Source organism: Esox lucius, chromosome 6 (genome assembly GCF_011004845.1).
Source record: "Esox lucius isolate fEsoLuc1 chromosome 6, fEsoLuc1.pri, whole genome shotgun sequence".
Taxonomy (NCBI): Eukaryota; Metazoa; Chordata; class Actinopteri; order Esociformes; family Esocidae; genus Esox; species Esox lucius.
In genome coordinates, this window is record NC_047574.1 from 6159917 (window position 1) to 6181209 (window position 21293).

A 21293-nucleotide genomic window follows, 5' to 3' on the forward strand; every position below is an offset into this window, starting at 1 on the left:
GTGAACTGAGGGGAGGGAGTGGTTGACTGAGGGATGGAGTGGTCGACTGAGGGAGGGAGTGGTCAACTGAGGGGAGGGAGTGGTCAGTTGAAAGAGGGAGTGGTCGACTGAGGGAGTGAGAGGTTAACTGAGGGAGTGAGAGGTGAACTGAGGGGAGGGAGTGGTCGACTGAGGGATGGAGTGGTCAACTGAGGGAGGGAGTGGTCAACTGAGGGAAGGGAGTGGTCAGTTGAGGGAGGGAGTGGTCGATTGAGGGAGTGAGTGGTCGACTGAGGGAGTGAGAGGTCAACTGAGGGAATGAGAGGTCAACTGAGGGAGTGAATGGTCGAAAGAGAAGCTGAGTGATCCTGAATCAACAGGTAAAGAACCATTGCCTTGGAAAGGGATAAAGACATCCCTAAAATTCACTGAAGTACAGTACAATACCCACAGGTCTATATTTAGAGACCACTAGTAGAGGAGACCACCATGTGTTGCTATGGCAGTAATCTTGAAGGGAAGGAGGGAGGGGTCTGGAAGTCACCACAATTCATACCACAGGACTGGAAATGTGTCTTTTACACCAAACCAAACACTTCCTATTTCCTAGAATTAGTGGTGACTCGATGAAACCTGAACAGCTCCTTTCCATCCATAGTCCCATTCTTGGAGGAACCTTTAACTGGTCAGTGGAGGAGAGGCATGGCTTATTAGGGGCGTGCCTGTAAAATTCTAAAAGACTATGTATAAATGTACAGATGCAGATGACCTCCTCAAGAACAATAATGCAAATGTAAAAGTTAGAATAGTTAACGCTTTATCACAATAAATATTCAGCAATTTATTAGAATGGATGTAAAAAAAATAATCATAAAGTGTTACTATTTGTTCCTCTGTTTTCAGGTGAACTGCTACTACCATGGAGAGGTTCAGGGGCATGTCCATTCTGATGTCATCCTCAGTACCTGCTCTGGTCTCAGGTGTGTGTGTGTATGTGTGTGCGTGTGTGGTCCTGTGTTAGTGTGTCAACCATTTAGCGTTGTACAGACTGGCTTCAAGTAATGATTCCGCTATTGCAGACTGGACAACATCTGGAATGCTGTTTCTACATTATGCCAAAAGTCTTCTCCTTCTCAGGAGTGATAGGAGTCACCTGTAAACCCCGCTCCCTAGTCTTGTAGAACCTTCCAGAGGACTTGTTGTGTCCTTGTAAGGGAACACTTCATTTCAGTCGTAAGGATTGTAGTAACGCTATAATAGTAATGCTAGCAATACTCCTTGTATTAGCATGGTTCAGGATGATGAAAAGGGCAGCAGGCCTAGGGAGAGGGAGTGACACATGAAAAAGATTCAACCAATAAAAGACATGCAAACCAACAATTCTAAAGATCACCCAGCAATAAGAAAATAAGGTGTATGGTACTATGCAGAAATCTGGTGACCCAAAAAACAATCAATCAAAGAAGTCTTTCTTCCAAAAATGGTTCTAAGAATGCTAAAGGTTAGAACAAAACTTACAAAGAACCTTTGTATCCTAAAGAGGGTTCTTCAGTGCCAAACTATTTCTTTGTAGAACCATATCCCTCTGTAAAGAACCCTTTTGGGAGCCTTTCTGGAAGCGTCTTTTCTGTAGGTGTGTAGTTCACTCTTTTTGACCAGAGTCATTTATAAGTGGACTCTGCTTGTCCTGGCCCTGTGACAGTAGGTCCGTTCCCTGAAACCAGAGGGAAAGTGCCATGGGCTCTGGTCTTAAATAGTGCTCCAAATTGGGAATAGGGTGCCATTTTGGACTTGTTTTTCAGGACGGACATTTTCCTGCCTCACTACAACCTGTCTCAGGCTAGTCAGATGAAAAGGGTTTAGCCTGAGAAGTTACGCCGCCTGGTTGTGGCCAAGACAAATTGATCTTGGTTTTCGTTGGCCGCAATAGTCAGGCTTTGGGGGTTTTAATGTTAAGTTTATGTGGTTGTGAATGTTGTGCAAGGTTGCTAAAAAAGTGTTTTGGCTGTTCTCAGTGGGTGAAGATGTCACTTTAAATCACAGTGGACACTTTTTACTGTGAGAAAAGTTGACTGTGAGAAACAAGAGACTCGTCGTCGGCGGACTGAGAAGGAGAAGCCATCCTGGACATTACTTTATTACTTATTAAGCAAAATGTCGGCTGTATGATTTGTTTCCACCAATAACAGTGCCACTTTTTTGGCAAACTGCTCTAACTCAAGTGCTTCCCCAAAGCCCAAATTCCAAATGAAGTCGTTATGGTAATAATAACATCCATATCCCAGCATTCTGTAGAGAGCTGTAATGGCAGTCATTGCCTTCTTTGTCTTCTTCCTAATCATTGGTTAATTTATTGATTGGTGCTTGAATTATTTATTTTAATCAATATTCATATTGTATTGCAGGGGCTTCATCTCACTTGAAAATGAATCGTTTATTTTGGAGCCACCGGCAGATCCCTCTGCTGGATCTCTCCACAGGATCTACAGAGCAGAACAAATCAAACTCACCTCTGGGACCTGTGGTCATGATTTCAACATATCGTGGCCTCCTGGAGACAACCACAGCCAATCAGACAGCCCCTTCCGGGTCTTCAACACCCGGGTAAGCAGTGTGCCTGTGAAATAAAAAAATCTACTGAAGTAGAAGATCACAGGATAGGATCCTCTGGCTTACTCATTGAATGGGTTTTCTGAAAGGATGACATGGAGAGAGGAGAGAATTCTTATGTTTTTTTGTCTGCATATGATAAAAGATTTTTCAGCCAAGGTAGAACCTTTTTTGGTTCCAGGCAGAACCCTTTTGTGTTCTATTTACATACCTCTTTGATGAGGGTTCTACTTGGAACCAAAAGGGTTATATAACATGTTATTCAATGGGGGCAGTGGAAATACCATTTTAACTGTAAACACCAGTATAGCATGGGGAAATATAGGCAATATTATGAAAGAATTGTTATAATAGAACGTTTTGCTCATGAGACTTGGTTGAGTTCAAAGTCATCCTTCTGGTGTGTCAGGGATCTTGATGAACCCATAAGGAAAACATTTCCATTCACCTAAGAGGTACTTTGTATTGTAGACGTGGGTAAGTGGAGAGAGATGAGGAAACCATGTTTTGAATTATTCCTCTTTTCATGTTATCTAACTGATCTTGCTGGGTACATAAACGCCTCCTTAAGAGACACATCTGCCTTAAGCATGAACGTTTCGTATGAAGTTCGGATTTCAGAGGAACTCCCTTTATCACAAGAAGGTTTGTAGTTTTGTAAAACCCCTGTTGTGTAAATTACATCCACTCTACACTGACAATGAACATCCATCAGGAGGGACTGAGGGTGATCGTCCACGTATCATCTGATCAAACTGCCCACGCTCACGCACACACACACACACACTCACACACGGACACACACGGCCTGGTATCCCTCAGTGGTAGGAACAAACTGCTGTCTCGACCTCAGCAGAAGGGGGTAGAGATTCTTTCTGATAACCAGAGAGGCTCCTGGATGTCCAACCATGAAAGGGCAGACATGTGGAGGTGGAAGTAGGTGGTGTTGGGGGTTTGGGAATGGGGGCTGGAGGATCTGCATACAACAGCAACATAGAACCGAATAGAATATGGATGGGTTCTGAACCAGCCAACAGCAACATAGAACCATCTAGAGTAGATGGGTTCTGCACCGGCCAACAGCAACATAGATCCGAATAGAGTAGATGGGTTCTGTACCAGCCAACAGCAACATAGAACCAAATAGAGTAGATGGGTTCTGTACCGGCCAACAGCATTAAGAGGAGACTCCACACTCCACATGAAAGATGTCAGCTGTTGTCCTTGAACTTCAAACCTCTGCATTGGGTTTTTTGGCATTGCTCCTACAATATTTTCAGATTTCACCGCATTGTCCAACAGCCCCTGCATCAGATGAGAGGATTGGGTGAGAGAGAGAGCGAGAGAAAGAGAGAGAGAGAGAGAGAAGGAGGCTTTTAAGATGACAGTTATTATTTTGTCTAACTCTAAATTCCATTGTCTGAATTGAAGAACGGGAAATGTGTTATGATGTCTGAGATGAAACACACACGAAGGCACCGCTGTGATTCGCAGTTGGCTAATACTCCCTGACAGGACCACAACAGAGCAGCCAGACCCGTCGGCCAGGGAGACATCCACTCCTGTGATTTATCATGCGCAGAAGAACATGTTTTTATTCTCCTGGCTCAGAAATACACACCCCCTCTTCTCCCCTTCAGCGTTTTATCTGATGATGGACGCCTCCTCCTTCATCCAATTAAGATCCCGTGTCTGAAGCATCCAGCTGATGTTGTGTGGAGGCAACGACGTCTGCATCCCAAAGGACCCGCTGTCCCCTATGGGCCCCAGTCTAAGAAAGTGCATTTTGAGGGGAATATGGGTCAATTTGGGACTCAGTGACAGACCTGGGAACTTAGCATTGTAAGATACCTGAGTGATTTCTTTTCATAAATGGAAAACGTCCCATGGTCCCCAGAGAGACGGGGAAGGACACTGTGACGGGGCGGTGCTGAGAAGACTAGGCTGTCACCTCCAGGTAGGGTGGTGTTATGGAGACAAGGCTGGGATCCTAACCCTAACCTTAACCACTAAAACCCCATTACAAGTGAGGCACAATGGCCTTACTAGTCATGATTTGCCATGCTTCAAGAAACCGATGAGGGCATCTGAACCTAACGGGTAAAGTAGTACACACACACTGACACACACACACACACGTGGAGGGTATCTGGCTAGAGAGCATGACTTCTGTGGTGACAACCTGCTGAAGGCGCTAAAGCCAGGTTGGATGTGATGGAGAGCAGCAGGGGCTCTGGAAGGGCTTAGGGAGGACGTCACGTCCCCTGGGTGCCAGCGGGACGATCAGTGTGGAGTCGCAGAGATGAATGCAGGGAGAACTGGGAAGAGTGTTTGGTGACTAACGAGCAAAGCTTATGGAATGTAAAGGGGGCTGTGTTGGCAACCAGGGGCCAACGACGACGAACGTGGAGGGCTGGGGCAGGGTTGGACTGAGGGTTGGTCTGACAGCTCATATGGGCTGAAAATAGGAAGCCAACTAGCTGTGTTGGGAGCCAGGATTCCACAATGACGATAGCTGGAGAATGGGACAGAGAGGGACAGAGAGAGACAAAGAGGGAAAAAGAGAGAGAGAGAGAGACAAAGAGGGGGACAGAGGGACAGAGGGAGACAGCTAGAGACAAAGAGGGACAGAGAAAGACAGAGAGAGACAAAGAGAGACAGAGAGAGACAGATAGAGACAAAGAGGGACAGAGAGAGACAGAGAGAGAGAGACAAAGAGGGACAGAGAGAGACAAAGAGAGACAAAGAGAGACAGAGAGAGACAGATAGAACACAAAGAGGGACAGAGAGAGACAGAGAGAGAGAGAGACAGAGAGAGAGTCACAGAGGGACAGAAAGAGACAGAGAGGGACAGAGAGACAGAGAGGGACACAAAGTGACAGAGAGGGACAAAGAGAGACAGAAATAGACAGATTGAGACAGACACAGAGAGGGACAGAGAGGGACTGGGAGAGACAGAGAGGGACCAGGGAGACAGACATTCTTTAAACCTTCCGCATAACATTCTCAAATCTGTGATGTTGGGTATCCAGGCAGAGCACTGATAAGGAAGAATGTAATGTGAATGTGTTATTTGCAGTGGCACTGCTGAACCGTCTCTAGACCAGTTATATCTGGCTGCGTATACAGTTGAATGGGTCAGATGAGCTATTGGAAACACATCAATAATTTCCAGATCCAAAGGAATGATCTTATGGGAGTTAATAATCAACATGGACTATGGATATGCAATATCACTGTTTCCATAATGATAATTGTAATTCGAGAAAAACATGCTAAAGCCAGGAATTTTTTTATGATAACACACTCATCACACACCCACCCACACATAAGCTTTACAAAAAAAAAAAAAAAAAAAAAAAGGATCAGCCTTTTTGAAAAGATAACTGACTGTTGAAGGTGACTGCTGTGAACTCCCCCTCATGGCCTCTATTTGACTGGATAATCTCAGGGTGTGCTTAAAAAGCAGGGTACTCTGTCATGGCTTACGCCTATCTCCCAGAGAAGGTAGATAAGACAAGGCTGTATCCAGGGCAGAGCGGAGGGCCTCACAGCCGGAGAGCGTTAGCCGGGCGTTGGTGTTTGGGGATACAGAGGCTCGGGTTGAGAACTGCCCTGGCGGAGACCGGGTCCTGGCTCTCGCCTACACACACACACTCGCACTCACCGGGAAAAAGGGTGTTAGTCGCGTGGCTGCGGGTGGTGGATGCAACCCAAAATAATGTCGTCCCCTTCCAAGTGCTGTGCTGTTGAATACGGCGAGCCGGTCACATCCAGCTGGGTTCTGCGGGGCTCACTGAAACTGAGAACCTCAGCCCTGAGTTTGGCGGATGCCCTGCATACAGAGCCGCTGCAAAATGGAAACGACGCAAAAAGTACGCAGGCCTGTGTGAGGGACTGACGCTCCGTTGCCAAGTTTGTGTGAAGAAGGGTTGGTCGGTAATGAGGAAAGTTTACGTTGACTTCCAGGGTATGACGTGCTTTATTGACAGTGGGTAACTTTGACTGGTCTGTAATAGGTGGTTCCATTTAACATTGGCTGTTGTGTAGTAGGTTATTATGGTTCTGTTTTACATTGACTGGTCTATTGTAGGTTATTATGGTTCTGTTTTACATTGACTGGTCTATTGTAGGTTATCATGGTTTCACCCTATCCTCTGTATAGTGTATAGTGTATAGTGTATAGTGTATAGTGTATAGTGTATAGTGGTATAGTGTATAGTGGTATAGTGTATAGTGTATAGTGTATAGTGTATAGTGTATAGTGTATAGTGTATAGTGGTATAGTGGTATAGTGTATAGTGTATAGTGTATAGTGGTATAGTGTATAGTGTATAGTGTATAGTGGTATAGTGTATATTGTATAGTGTATAGTGTATAGTGGTTTAGTGTATAGTGTATAGTGGTTTAGTGTATAGTGTATAGTGTATAGTGGTATAGTGTATAGTGGTATAGTGGTATAGTGTAAAGTGTATAGTGGTATAGTGGTATAGTGTAAAGTGTATAGTGTATAGTGGTATAGTGGTATAGTGTATAGTGTATAGTGGTATAGTGTATAGTGTATAGTGTATAGTGTATAGTGGTATAGTGTGTAGTGTATAGTGTATAGTGTATAGTGTATAGTGGTATAGTGGTATAGTGTATAGTGTATATTGTATAGTGCATATTGTATAGTGGTATAGTGTATATGGTATAGTGTATAGTGGTATAGTGATATAGTGTATAGTGGTATAGTGGTATAGTGGTATAGTGTATAGTGGTATAGTGTATAGTGGTATAGTGTATATTGGTATAGTGTTATAGTGTATAGTGGTATAGTGTATAGTGGTATAGTGTATAGTGGTATAGTGTATATTGTATAGTGTATAGTGGTATAGTGTATAGTGGTATAGTGGTATAGTGTATAGTGTATATTGTATAGTGTATAGTGGTATTATGAAATTCACACTTAGTCGGGAATAATGTGACATTAGGGATATTGAGGTGTTGTTGCGGCGGAAGACTCTATTGAGTGGTTAGGCTGTTATATTTAGGACGGCCCTTTATTGAAATTGACTAACTTTGAAGTGTCTCCTCTGACAAGATCTCTCCTTCTTTTCCCTCCCTCTTGTCCACCTCTCCATTTCTTCACCTTTGGCTTCTTCTCTTCCTCCTCTCTTTATCTCTTCTCTCCCTCCCTCCTTGTCTTATCTGCCCCCCCCCCCCGTCCTCCCACCTCTCTCTCTCTCTCTCTCTCCCCTCTTTCCCCCCACAGCACAGGAGACAAGCCCAGAGTGCCACCCAGTATGTGGAGTTGATCATCGTCGCTGATAACAGAGAGGTAAGCACTTCGGCCGACGACCTGGGCTGACCCTTAACCCCACCATGACCCCCCCCCCCCCGGAGACGCTGCCCCTGCCCTCTGAGCGTGAGAGAGAACTGCGGCTCTCTAGACCTCTGAAACGTTGACTCACAGATTTCAACCCTTCTCCTCCTCCTCCTCTTTCTGCCTCCTCCTCAGTTCCAGAAACAAGGGAAGGACGTTGGAAAGGTCAAACAGAGGCTGGCTGAGATAGCCAACTACGTTGACAAGGTAACGGCCAAATCAATATCCAGGGCACCTTCCAAACTGTGCCGCCTGCTTACTTTGGTGCACTGGCCCTGAGACGGGTCCCTGGGGGAAAGTTTTGCTCTGTGTGCAGGGAGAAGGGGTCCATTTGGAAGTGCAGTACCATGATTTGCCAAATGGTTTCTCTCACCCTTAATTAACGGAGCAGATAGGACCGCATGATTGAATTACGAACGGATGATTGATTTTGCATGTCTACTGGTTTGGAGGTGATATCAATATTGGGCATCGTCCGACGCGGATGAGTGTTTAAAGAGCAATCGACCATTTATTTGAAGTGTTTGTGAGGCATAATGAATATTTTTGGCTGTTTCCCGGAGTTTGGGAGGTTTTAAAATGATGAATTCTGCAAATCTGCTGTGGTACTTTGAAGTCAAGATTTTTAGCTAATAAAATAGATGACATTTTTTTTTATTCTCTGCTTGGTCTCGACTACTCAATATCTCCCCTCCATCTCTCCACCCTCCTCTACTTGTCTCTCTCCATCCTTCTTCCTCCTACATCCTTCTTCCTCCTACATCCTTCTTCCTCCTACATCCTTCTTCCTCCTACATCCTTCTTCCTCCTACATCCTTCTTCCTCCTACATCCTTCTTCCTCCTACATCCTTCCCTCCTCACTCTCTCAGTTCTATCGTGCCCTGAACATCCGTGTGGCGTTGGTTGGGTTGGAAGTGTGGAGCGACCAGGACAAGTGTCCTGTCACCCAGGATCCTTTCACCACCCTACATGAGTTCCTGGACTGGAGGAAGCTCAAACTGCTGCCCACCAGGCCTCATGATAACGCGCAGCTAGTCAGGTAGTTCTTCTACACAGTAATGATATGGCCTTGTGTCCTTAATATATGTTGTCCATTAGGGCTTTATGTTGTCCATTAGGGGTGTATGTTGTCCATTAGGGGTGTATGTTGTCCATTAGGGCTGTATGTTATCCATTAGGGGTGTATGTTGTCCATTAGGGGTGTATGTTGTCCATTAGGGGTGTATGTTGTCAATTAGGGGTGTATGTTGTCCATTAGGGGTGTATGTTATCCATTAGGGGTGTATGTTGTCCATTAGGGGTGTATGTTATCCATTAGGGGTGTATGTTGTCCATTAGGGGTGTATGTTATCCATTAGGGGTGTATGTTGTCCATTAGGGGTGTATGTTGTCCATTAGGGGTGTATGTTATCCATTAGGGGTGTATGTTGTCCATTAGGGGTGTATGTTGTCCATTAGGGGTGTATGTTGTCCATTAGGGCTGTATGTTATCCATTAGGTGTGTATGTTGTCCATTAGGGGTGTATGTTGTCCTTTAGGGGTGTATGTTGTCCTTTAGGGGTGTATGTTGTCCATTAGGGCTGTATGTTATCCATTAGGGGTGTATGTTGTCCTTTAGGGGGTTGATTTGGTTGTTTGTTGTTCTCCACAGCGGGGTGTACTTTCAGGGCACCACCATTGGCATGGCGCCCATTATGAGCATGTGTACAGCGGAGCAGTCAGGGGGCATCGTCATGGTGAGTGTTCTGTTCTGGTCTGACTAACTCAGCTCGTTTTATAAAACTATATGTTTCTTTTGTGTTTCTTTGTTTGTGTGTGTGTGTGTGTAGCTGTGTTTGTATGTTTGTGCTTCTGCGCGTGTGTGTGCTTGTGTGAGCAGAACAGCCTCCTGGAAGATCGTCCTTGTAGGTGGAAGATTGACTCCCCTGCACAGCTCTGCACTGTAATCTGTCACATTGTTTAACGGTGTCATAAACCCAGCTATGATTGACCTAGTTTATCCGTCCTCCCTCTTCAATCCCAGGTGGCATTCAGCATGGCTCTAATGTTTCTCTCCTGGGCCAGGCAACTGTGGAGGGTGAGCTGGGGGTAAACTGGAGATGTGAGGAACTCATGTTGAGACTTTGTGACAAATGGCCCCCCTATTTCACACGTAGTGCACTACTTTTAACCAGAACACAATGGGCGCTGGTCAAAAACCGGGCACTAAGAGGGAAGAGGCTGCTGTTTGGAACGTACACTAACTGTTATTTACATCTAGGAGAAAGCGCATTAATGAGTCCATTCCACTTGGGCCATGTCAGCTCAAGTGCATATGTCATGGTCCACTGCACTCAGAGGCTTCATTTTCCTCACACGCCAGCAGACATTGATTACTCGAGGGCAAGCCCCTCCCATTTTAACGAGGCACAACAATGGCCTAGAATGAGGTGATATGTCTGACATAAACAGGGAGTGAACAGACATTGGACTTTGTCATAAATGATTGCTTATTACTTATTAGTAGAGGGTGTGAAAATGAAACCCACTGACCCACAAATGAGAACTCCCTGTTTCCTATCCAAGTGACAGGCTAACCTCTTCTCATTATCTGTTTCATCCCGTTCTTCATCTCTCTTTTCCCTCTCTCTTCATTTTGCTTTCGTCTCTTACATCTCTCTTTTTCTGTGGAATGGCCAGTTCATTTACCGCCACAAAAGAAATAATTGAATACGGTGTTGATATGAGTCAGGGGGTTTACTTCCCCTTCTATAGGAATACACACTGTCACAGTCACTGAGGAATTTTCAGATTACTGATAATTCCTTTAAATGCCCTTATCCATACCTACATACATACCTACACACATACATACATACATACATGCATGCATACATACATACCTACATACAGGCATACATACATGCATACATACATGCATACATACATACATGCATACATACATGCATACATACCTACATGCATACATACATGCATACTTACATGCATACATACATACATGCATACATGCATACATACATGCATACATGCATACATGCATACCTACATGCATACATACATACATACATGCATACATGCATGCATACATGCATGCATACATACATACATGCATACATGCATACATACATGCATACATGCATACATACATATATACATACATACAAACTCAAACGTCAATTGGTTTAAGCATTTGGCGGTTGTAGTGTTAACAGGATAGTTGACCAGGGCCCCAAAATTAAAGCCTAAAAAATTACCAGAGAATTGGATCAGCACCTCTGTGACCCAGTCACAACTAAAAGCCATACATACATACATACTTACAAAAGAAATACACAATTTTCATGACCATTATGCTAATATTGAAGCATAATACAAACGATAAAGGCTACTTAACAATTCGACATCAACTCGATAGAACCCCCAGGAGAGACCTGCAAACCCGCCCTAGTTTTGCACACATTTGGAGTAATGGACCTCGTCTTTTTCTAATAACTCCTCTAAATCTTCTCCGTTTGTATTCATTTCACCTATACACAATTCTTGTCACCTATAGATTGGCTGTGTAATTTTCATTTTATACATTTGTAGGATCTAATAAACAGAAGAAATACTATAGCTTGTGTTCTTAGAAATGATCGTTCTTTGTTATCTTTTCTTATATATTTTTTTTCATGTGATAAGACCTTCAATAGAAACGCATTCTTATATTACTCAAATTCATTAACCATTTTAATCAAATTCTGTAATTCATAATTTTTTAGACTCTATAGTTTGGTAACGACCCAGTAGATGAACTGATGCTTTGGCTGGATGGTGATGCTGCGGAGGAGAATGGCCATGCTAATAGGGACGATTCGTATGCTAATGACGCCGAACGGCGTTCGGCTCTGGCGGATACCTGGGGTCTGAAAAGCTTGCTGCTTTTAGTGTTAAGTGTTTGTCTATCCCTGTTGGTCAGTTTTCACTGGGCTGTGACAAATTAATTGACTAGCCAACAAGCATGTCAAAAATGTTACTGTATGTACCAAGATACCTATATAACACTATGAAAATCTCATTGGTTCCGTACTGCAGTCCATATCCTCGTGGCTACCCATTGAAGCCCAGATCTTACTGGGTCCTGTGAGCTATTGACAACTGGGCTCTGAGGCCCACAGTGGAAGACTTTACCACACACACACACACAAATGCTAAAGGCTACAATCACTCAAACCAAGAAGCCGGAAGATGATTCACAAATAGCCGTCTTCTCCTGACTGGACCAGATTAAGTCTGCCTGAGAGACCACTGGCTCAGAGGTCTGTCAGACTTATTGTGGAACAGTATGTCAGTCTAGGCCTGTGAAATAATGTACTGTGACTGAACACTGCACTCCCTCAGAGCACAGAGACACGACAGAGCTCTCTCTCTCACACACACGCACGCACACGCCCACACACTCCGTCAGACACACTCCTACACATCAACACAACGCCTCCATGAAGAGTTGGTAGATGCACCTTGTCTCTTTCATGCGTCTTCCAGGCTTCCAGTTCACTGCATCTGCAGTTCCTGCTATACCTGCCTGTAGACACCACATGTTCCTGTTAGGCTGGGTCTGGCTGTCTGTTCCTCTCTGTCTGCCTGTCTGTTCCTCTCTGTCTGCCTGTCTGTCTGTCAGCCTGTCTGTTCCTCTCTGTCTGCCTGTCTGTTCCTCTCTGTCTGCCTGTCTGTCTGTCTGCCTGTCTGTTCCTCTCTGTCTGCCTGTCTGTCTGTCAGCCTGTCTGTTCCTCTCTGTCTGCCTGTCTGTCTGTTCCTATCTGTCTGTCTGCCTGTCTGTTATTTTCTCTGTCTTTCAGCCTGTCTGCCTGTCTGTTCCTCTCTGTCTGTCTGTCTGTCTGTCTGTCTCTTCCTCTCTGTCTGTCTGTCTGTCTGTCTGCCTGCCTGTCTGCCTGTCTGTTCCTTTCTCTGTCTTTTAGCCTGTCTGTGTGTCTGTTCCTCTCTGTCTGTCTGCCAGTCTGTTACTCTCTTTCTTTTAGCCTGTCTGTTCCTCTCTCTGTATTTTAGCCTGAAACTCTGTCTGTCTGTTTCTCTTTCTGTCTCTCTGCCTGTCTGTCTGTTCTTCTCACATGTTTCTTTCTGTCTGGGTGGCTGGCTTAGAAAGTTCTGTCTATATACCTGTCTGAAATTGTCTATTCGAAATAGTTTTGGACTTTCTATCGATAGAGGTTTCAGTCTGGGAGCAGCATATAAGTTTTTGAGCCTGAATTGTGTGGGAGTGTTTTCCATTCCACTGGTTTCTGTAGAGTATGGAGAACTGTTTTAATAAACATCAGCTAGACCCAGCAAGATCATTTATTTAAAATTGCAATCACTAATTTTATACAGCCCAATTCTTGAGTGATGTTTTACCAAAATACTTATGGAAACAAGAATAACGAGCTGTGTTTGTTTGTTTTACTAATTGGATGTTTTAGTGATGTGCTCTGACTCAAATTACTATTTACTTTACTCATCGATTTCTTTTGCCTCAGTTGATGCTAGAAGATCAGGTGGAGCACATTTGATTGCACCAGGTTATTTTTAGAATGATTTCATTAAAGTGTCATTACTCTTGGAATAGCTACATGTAGGCCTAGAAGACACAATCTATTTTGCACTGCTCGCAGTCTGGGGGTTGGAATGTAGATTAAGATTGGTCGATTGATGAAAAGGATTTACCGGTTGGTTTCTCCTTGTTCTCCAGGACCATTCAGACAACCCACTCGGAGCCGCTGTGACTCTGGCCCATGAACTGGGCCACAACTTTGGGATGAACCATGACACCCCGGAGCGGGGCTGTGGTTGCCGGGTGACGTCGGACCGCGGAGGCTGCATCATGACCCCGTCCACAGGGTGAGTGGCCGCGGTCCAATTACAGTGTGCCCTTTGCACACACTGACCAAGAACCCAGCGTTGCCCTCGGTGGTTCCTGAGGATTCTCACCCGGGCCAGCTCCTTGTGCCGCGGTCAGTTTCTGCAGGGTTTCGCTCGGCAGCCCTTCTGCGACCTGTCAGACCTCGCCGCTGTCACTTCCACTAATCACCGCAGGGTTTCTCCAAATGTATACGTTGATTAAATCCAGTACGTGACGAAGCACTGACAGCTCACTATATTTCGTCGACACGTCCAGGCAGCTGCGGTATCTGAACACAGCATCGGCTGCTGTCCGGGGTTCTAATCTGACCGGCCATCGCTGCCCCGGGGCCACGCATACATCACCATTCCCTGGTTCATTACCTCCGAACGAGGCCCGTTTGGTTACGGCTCCACAAAACAATGTCTCTGCTCCCTGGACAGTCTGTTTGAATTAGCCATCACTGCCAAAACCTCATTAACCTCCCGACCTCCGACCTCTTCATGCATCGTCTCTGGAACGTCACTCACAGAGACCAGATTCGGTCCCGGGCAGACGTGTGCTGGTGTAGCCTCGCTCGTTGTCAGTGTATGATTTGCCAAATGTTTTGCAAATGTTTGCATTGAACCACAGGGTTTATCTGAGAGACACCATCTGTTCTCAGGCCCTGTGGCTATGTGACTCATTGTGTGTGTGTCTGTGTATGTGTGTGTGTGTATGTGTATGTGTTTGTCTTTGTGTGTGTGTTTCTTTGTGTGTATGTATGTGTCTGTGTCTCTCTCTGTGTTCATGTCTCTGTGTGTGTCCCTGTTTGTGTGTGTTTCTGTGTGTTTGTGTGTGTGTGTACGTCTTCGTGTGTGTGTATTTCTCGATGTGTGTGTGTTTCTGTCTGTGTGTGTATGTGTCTATGTGTGTGTCTCTGTATGTGTCTCTGCGTGCGTGCGTGCTTGCACACGTGTGTACTGTATCTTAAACATTTTTATGACAGAAATCATCTAAATGTCTCGACATTACAGGAAAATGTGATGAAAAGTCCGAGATTTATTTCAAGTGCTGACATTTTAAAATGCTTTTGTTGGCTTAGAGATCAAGGTTAGGTCTAGGAGTTAGGCATCAACATTAAGTTGCCCGTTCTACATGAAACAGTATTCAAGCCACCCTGGTTTTACCTCAGCCATCTCATAGACCATTGAGATGTTGGGATGGCCGTGTTCGACAAGAACAAGAGTGCCTTTATTCACTTCCTCGATGGTCACCTCCGTCACAGGGATCACTGAACCGGGCTTGGAACATCTGACCCGGCAGGTTGACCTGGGCACAGGTAACAACCACCCAATGGACCACTCTGGACTTGAATTGGGAGGCCCGCTCCGTTAGCTCATGCGTGTTACACCTACAGACTGGAACGACAAGATCTCACGGTAATACACATACCGGGCCGTTATCTGCTCCGTTCCAAATGGCACCTCCTTCCTGCTGTGGCTCTCGACATTTGACCAAAGCTCTGAAGGCCCTGGTGAAAAGTAGTGCAGGGAAAGAGGAATTGAAGTGCAATTTGGGAGACAGACGAAATGTTCCGTGTCGGATCCTCAGGTCCAGCCAAGCCCTAGCTAGCTGGGAGAGAAGGCTTGAGTGTTTATACTGGATATGTCCCTGTGTGTTTGAGTTGGATTGGGTCCATTAAAAACGGGGTAACACTATTCCTGGTTATCCTCCCATTAAACTGCACAGCAGCAAGCCGTGAAGGAAAGCATGAACGTCTTGTAGGGCAACTTCTGTCAAACAGAGCCCCTCCAAAGGCCAGTACAAGGAGGATAGATTTAGAAGGAAGAGTAGAAACGTAAAGGGGAACACGAAGGAAGTGTGATGAAGACGAGGAGAGAGGAGCGATGAATAGAGAGAGTGGGAGATGGGGGGGGGGGTGAGAGAAAGAGGGACAGTGGAACAGAGAGGAGGGAGATGGGGAAGGAGAGAAATGAAAGGCTGATGTTTCACTTGAATCCCTCTCACATGCTCTCTTTCTTTCTTCGTTATTTACAGTGACGCTATTCTCTCTTTACACACATGCAACATTAATATTGGGGGGGGGGGTTGAGCTGCTTGTGATAAATACTTAACCAACCCTGAACACCTTCTATTATGCAGCGCTATTCTGAGAGAGGGAAAGAGTGAGGGAGGGAGGGAGAAACAAAGAAAGAAGAAAGCGGAAAAAGAGAGAGAGACTTCAAGATATGCATAGCTGGAGCTTCAGATCATTTTCTCTTGGAAATGGAAAATGGAAATGGACAATAGTTAAAGAAGTATAAATTGAGACAAGAACTAATGAATTACAACTAAATTAAATCACAATATTAAGGAAAGATCAACTAAGTGAGGTAAAAAAATATATGTTGTTTTTCGAAGATTCTTCACTCCTTTTGTTGTTTCTTGTTTTACAATATTTTGTCACCAGGGCCGGGTTAGCGCAAAAAAAGCTAGCTAGTTAAATCAACAAACAGAAAATGGCATTGCAGCAGGAAAACAGAGCAGCGACAAGTACAGTAGCTTTATTCAAAAAAAGTATTAGTGATCGTTTAGTTAGTGATTTGCTCGTCAACATCTTTAGTTGCACATTGTTATGTAGCGGCTAACAGAGCCTCAACACCATACATACCCCCCTCCCCCTCATCACCATACATTCTGTAGCCCTGAGCGGCCAAACATGAAACACCAAAAACAGTGTTTCACCAAGATGCTGCTCGGTAGAAACCGGGCTGCTGTTCAGCAACCACCACTGTCCGTCCAGCACAGAGCTTCAGGCCCCTCCCCCAAGCAAACAGACTTACCACACCCCTCCCCATCACTGCAGACCCACATCTGGAGGAGGCTCGGCGCAGCAGGCAGAGCTAAAAACGTGAGAGATTAGCCGCTGGCCACGCCCCCGGCAACCGTATCACAGACATTCCTCACGCTACTGTGTGCTCACATGTGATAGGCCAGGCGCCATGCTAACAAGCATTCTGAGAACTCTGCCATGCTCACATTCCGGCAGCATAAGTGGCATGACACAAGTGTTATCAAGAGTTTGTTCAATTGTGAAGGTGAATGGAAAACGAAATGAATTTTCAAGGATTTAGGTTGTCCAGCATGTGGGCTAAAGAGCAGTATCCATCTCATCGCATCTTCATCTCATCTTCATTGTCCTCTCATCAAGAGCAGTATCCAATACCAGAAATTAACTGAGGATCTTGTTTTTTGGGGGCTACGGGAAACATGGGGCATAGGTTATAGGGGGATAATTATTCCATCGACCAAATGTAAATGTAAAGGACACGTAGGATGGGGTGGCAGTGAGAATAATTATTTGGTGTCAATCAGAACTAATTCAAAAAGAGTTACCAAGGAGGCCATCTTAACAGATGGAGACGTCTTCCTCTGTGCTTCATATATCTGTCTTCGGTTGCTTCAATGAGGAGAGTGTCCTCATTCTAGAAGGGGAGATATGTCTGTTCAGGCCCAAAGGAACGTGCTAGTCTACTGAGACCTGTATGCCAGAACAGAAAACTAGCCAGACACAGTTAACCGCCATGGGGATCAACACTTACTGTGAAGAAGCAACCTTCCACCCCCCGGAAATTGGGTCTGTTCATTGTCAATGGTTTCTCAGAGGGGATTGTTTTGGTAGGTGTATCTACAGCAGGTCCATTGGCAGCTGTAGACTACTTCGACAATCAAGTGTCTCTCAGAGCCTTCAAAGCCAGATCATTCACAGTCAGAGCCTTCACAGTCAAATAAATAATGGTCAGAGCCTTCACAGTCAAATAATTAATGGTCAAAGCCTTCACAGTCAAATAATTCACAGTCAGAGCCTTCACAGTCAAATAATTCGCAGTCAGAGCCTTCACAGTCAGATCACTCACAGTCGGAGCCTTCACAGTCAGGCCAATAACAACACAACACATCTATGAACCGTTGTAGCCCAACAAACAACAGGATACTTAACAAGTATGTACAGTAGGGTACAAACAGCATAGAAATCGACCTAAAACCTAATGTGTAGCCAACAAATACAATTGCTGCTGACAGCGTTTTTAGCCTTAGCATTAACCTTGAGCAAAGGCGGAGTGAACTTCAAACAGACTAACCGAGTAGGATCATTAATCAAAAATAAATATGGAGCATACCTAAAATAGTAAAAAATACATTATTGCATAAATCTAAAAATATAAAGATCCATGGGTGTCAGAAATTCTTAGTGTGGGGAAACACTGTACAAACATACCCATAACATGTCAAACCTGCACCGCAATATAACAAGGAGTTCAGAGCCATAAAGTGGAAGTTAAAGACTCTACTTTAAACCCTTTGCACACTCCAGTCACCAAACCTGATTATTGAGAGAAAAATACATTTAAGGACCCTAAAAGTCTCTTGGGCTGATGGTATCCTTACATAATACGATCACATACACCTCCAAAATAAAAGCGTCCCAAACTCTACAACATTATTCACAATACTGGGAGTTTCCCTTACAGCTGAAATCAAAGTTTGATCATATCAATCTTTTTACCTGGAGACAAATGCTTCTCAACTAATCTACCTGGTAAAAAAATATCTAATTATTTAACAAATAGCACAAACATTCACTTGAAATACTGTAGACTTCCCGGAGAGTACAGTATGTTGAAGTTCAAAGAGACGCTTGAAATTGCATGTAGAGCTGAATTGGGTCAATCCCCCTCTCTGTATTTTAATAGAACAAAGAGCCATTCCGTTTTACAACCATTTTGAAACAAACAGACAAAACATATAATCACAAAGCTCCTGAATGTCAGAAGATGAAGGGAAGACTTCCCTAAACCAGTAGGCTTCTAAAGCTCCGATTTCCAATCCAACCCAGGGGAGGACCAAGTGATCTGGGGGCCTGAGCCCCCCCAACCCGCACCCCAATTAAAACCAAAAATGTAGAATAAATATTTTATGTTTAACACACCCGCATTACCCCCGGAAGAGATAAGTATTGGTTCAATGATCAGGACGATGTCTGGATTCTTTATCATAAACCGCGTTGTTCGAACCCTGACTTCCTGACAACTTTCATACGTGATGTAATGTAAATTGGCTGTGTACTACCCCCCCCCCCTCCCCCCCCCCGTGGCTTATTACTTAAATAACCATCCCTCTGACTTTGACTCACACCAACAATCAAAACCATGAAGATGGTCAGAAACTGAACATTGAAAATAACACACCAAATATTTCAGGAAATGTCAATGCCATTAGCACTGAACAGACTGCACATAGTTGGAGACTATCTGACCACTGTGACTGACAGCAAATGGAGGTAAATAGCGACTAGGTGGGGACTTGGTGAACGCAGCCTGTTCATAGAGGTCTGTCGTCACAGGCTAACATGGTTGCCCACAGAGAACAGGTTGTGCTAACTCCGTTTATTCTTCAGACCCGTTGTATTTCAGCACCACTTCTCAACACTTTCTCTGCCCTATCAATGAAATGTCCAAAAATACATTTTAAAAAACAAAAATCGAATACCACCAAGAATTTGACACAAGAAAAGTTGAAGACAAAATCAATATTTATTGGGTGCTTAGTCAAAATCTGGAGTTCTGGCAACCGAATTGGTGGCCTCCTGCCACATCCTGAAAGACAGCCAATGAAAACATTCAGCAGAACCATTTTGTTTGTCATGTAACCTTTCAAATTATTCTCATACAAAAATTGTTAAAATATCTAACTTTTCTCTCCTTCGCTCTCTGTTTTAACCCTTTGCCTTAGGTTAAGGAAAAAATCTGTCTCTCTCTGACCCTCCTTCCCTTTCTGTCCTTCTTTCTCTCCTCTCATCTTCCTCTCTCTCTCCTCTTCCTCATCTTCTCCTCTCTCTCCTCGCATTTTTCTCTCCTTCCATCATACTCGCTCTCCTCTTCCTCTCATCCTATCTTCCTATGTATTTCCTGAAGAGATTTCTGGTCAGAAGACAGAACGTGCTTCCAGCCTGAGGCAGCTGCTCAGTCTCCCATGTGTGAAGGAACTCAAACTCTCCCTGTTTAGTTCCGTAGACACACGCACACACCCAAACACCCACACACAGACACAAACAGACAAACCCAATCCGCCCAGGCACAGACACACACGCCCACAGACACACCCACCCACACACAGACACAAACCGACAAACCCACCCGCCCACGCACAGACACATACGCCCACAGACACCCTCACCCACCCACACACAGACACACACACACACGCAAATCACCTGAGTACTATTCATCAGCCCAGGGCAGCAATTATTGTTTATAGCTCCAGCAGCCATGTGTTTCCAGGCAGGAGCCCAGCATCTCTTTCAAAGCACACACCCACACACAGACACACACACACACAGACACACACCACACACAGACACACACACAAACACATACGCACACATCCACACACAGACACACATACACACACACACATGCGCGCACATACTCAGACACACGTACACGTAAAAACACATGCACAAACGTGCACACACACATACACACATACACACACACAGATCAGCTCTTTCGAAAAAAAACAGCACGGAGTGATTATGATGCAGAATAATAATGGTGTCTTCAAGGTTGGAGCTTCAATGAGTTGGGTTCAAACGCGCCAGCATGCTGCTTTCCAGCCAACCTCGTGCAGCATAAGAACAGGATAAGGCAGCCCCCTTCACTCTCAAAGCATTAACATTCTGTAACCTTCCCCACCACACGGACCCTCTTCATCCAAACCCTCCTCATGGCTGATCTCACGCCGTGTCAGCCTTATCTGAGGCCCCTTTCTGCAGTGTCATCAATATATATGTACCGGCATTTGGTCTTACAGGGAGGCACCCCTACGATGGGATGACACCGTTGCTGTGTAGCCATTAATATGTACTGGCTTTGGTCCTTCAGGGAGGGACCTTATGAAGGGATGAAGGGAAAGAGGGATGGAACAAATCATTTTCATTGCGGAGAGATAGAGGCCTGTGAGGCGTTGCTGGCCCTGGCCTTCGATGTGACTCTAGTGAAGAGATGGACAGCATAGAAAAAGACGGGATAGAGAGAAAGAGGAAGGAAGGACGGGATGATGGAAGTAAGACCACCAGTCTGTCCTGGTGCAAAGCAGACAGCTGTACATGCTTCCTGATTCCATCACACAGGTTACGGCCCACTGTAGCTTCACCCCTTCTCTGTCCCTCCCTCCGAGCTCGTTCTCTCTCCCTAACGAGAACAGGCTGGTGTCCCCCATCGTCAGCGAACACATCGTCCGTCTTCCCCTGACGCCCCCTCCGCCCAGATTAGAGGAACACGAACTCCCGCACCCAATTCGGCCTGTCTAGTTTTGATCCAGTGTATTTATTTCAAATGGCGAGTCGAGATGAAACGTTAAGTTCAAATTCTAGGGGTTTTCGTTCGTCCGTTTCCAAAGGTTACTGGCCGTTGTAATTT

The 21293-nt window shown here is 44.9% G+C and overlaps 1 protein-coding gene across 1 annotated transcript in view; it reads left to right on the forward strand.

Moving 5' to 3' along the window:
- The window catches only part of LOC105009603 (disintegrin and metalloproteinase domain-containing protein 12), a 101307-nt gene that overhangs the window by 48113 nt on the left and 31901 nt on the right, over positions 1-21293 (forward strand). The window contains exons 5-11 of the mRNA XM_029120274.2: positions 883-959; positions 2385-2583; positions 7844-7909; positions 8090-8161; positions 8825-8994; positions 9607-9691; positions 13681-13829. Coding sequence (XP_028976107.2) covers positions 883-959; positions 2385-2583; positions 7844-7909; positions 8090-8161; positions 8825-8994; positions 9607-9691; positions 13681-13829 — 818 coding nt within the window. The remainder of the gene's footprint in view (positions 1-882; positions 960-2384; positions 2584-7843; positions 7910-8089; positions 8162-8824; positions 8995-9606; positions 9692-13680; positions 13830-21293) is intronic.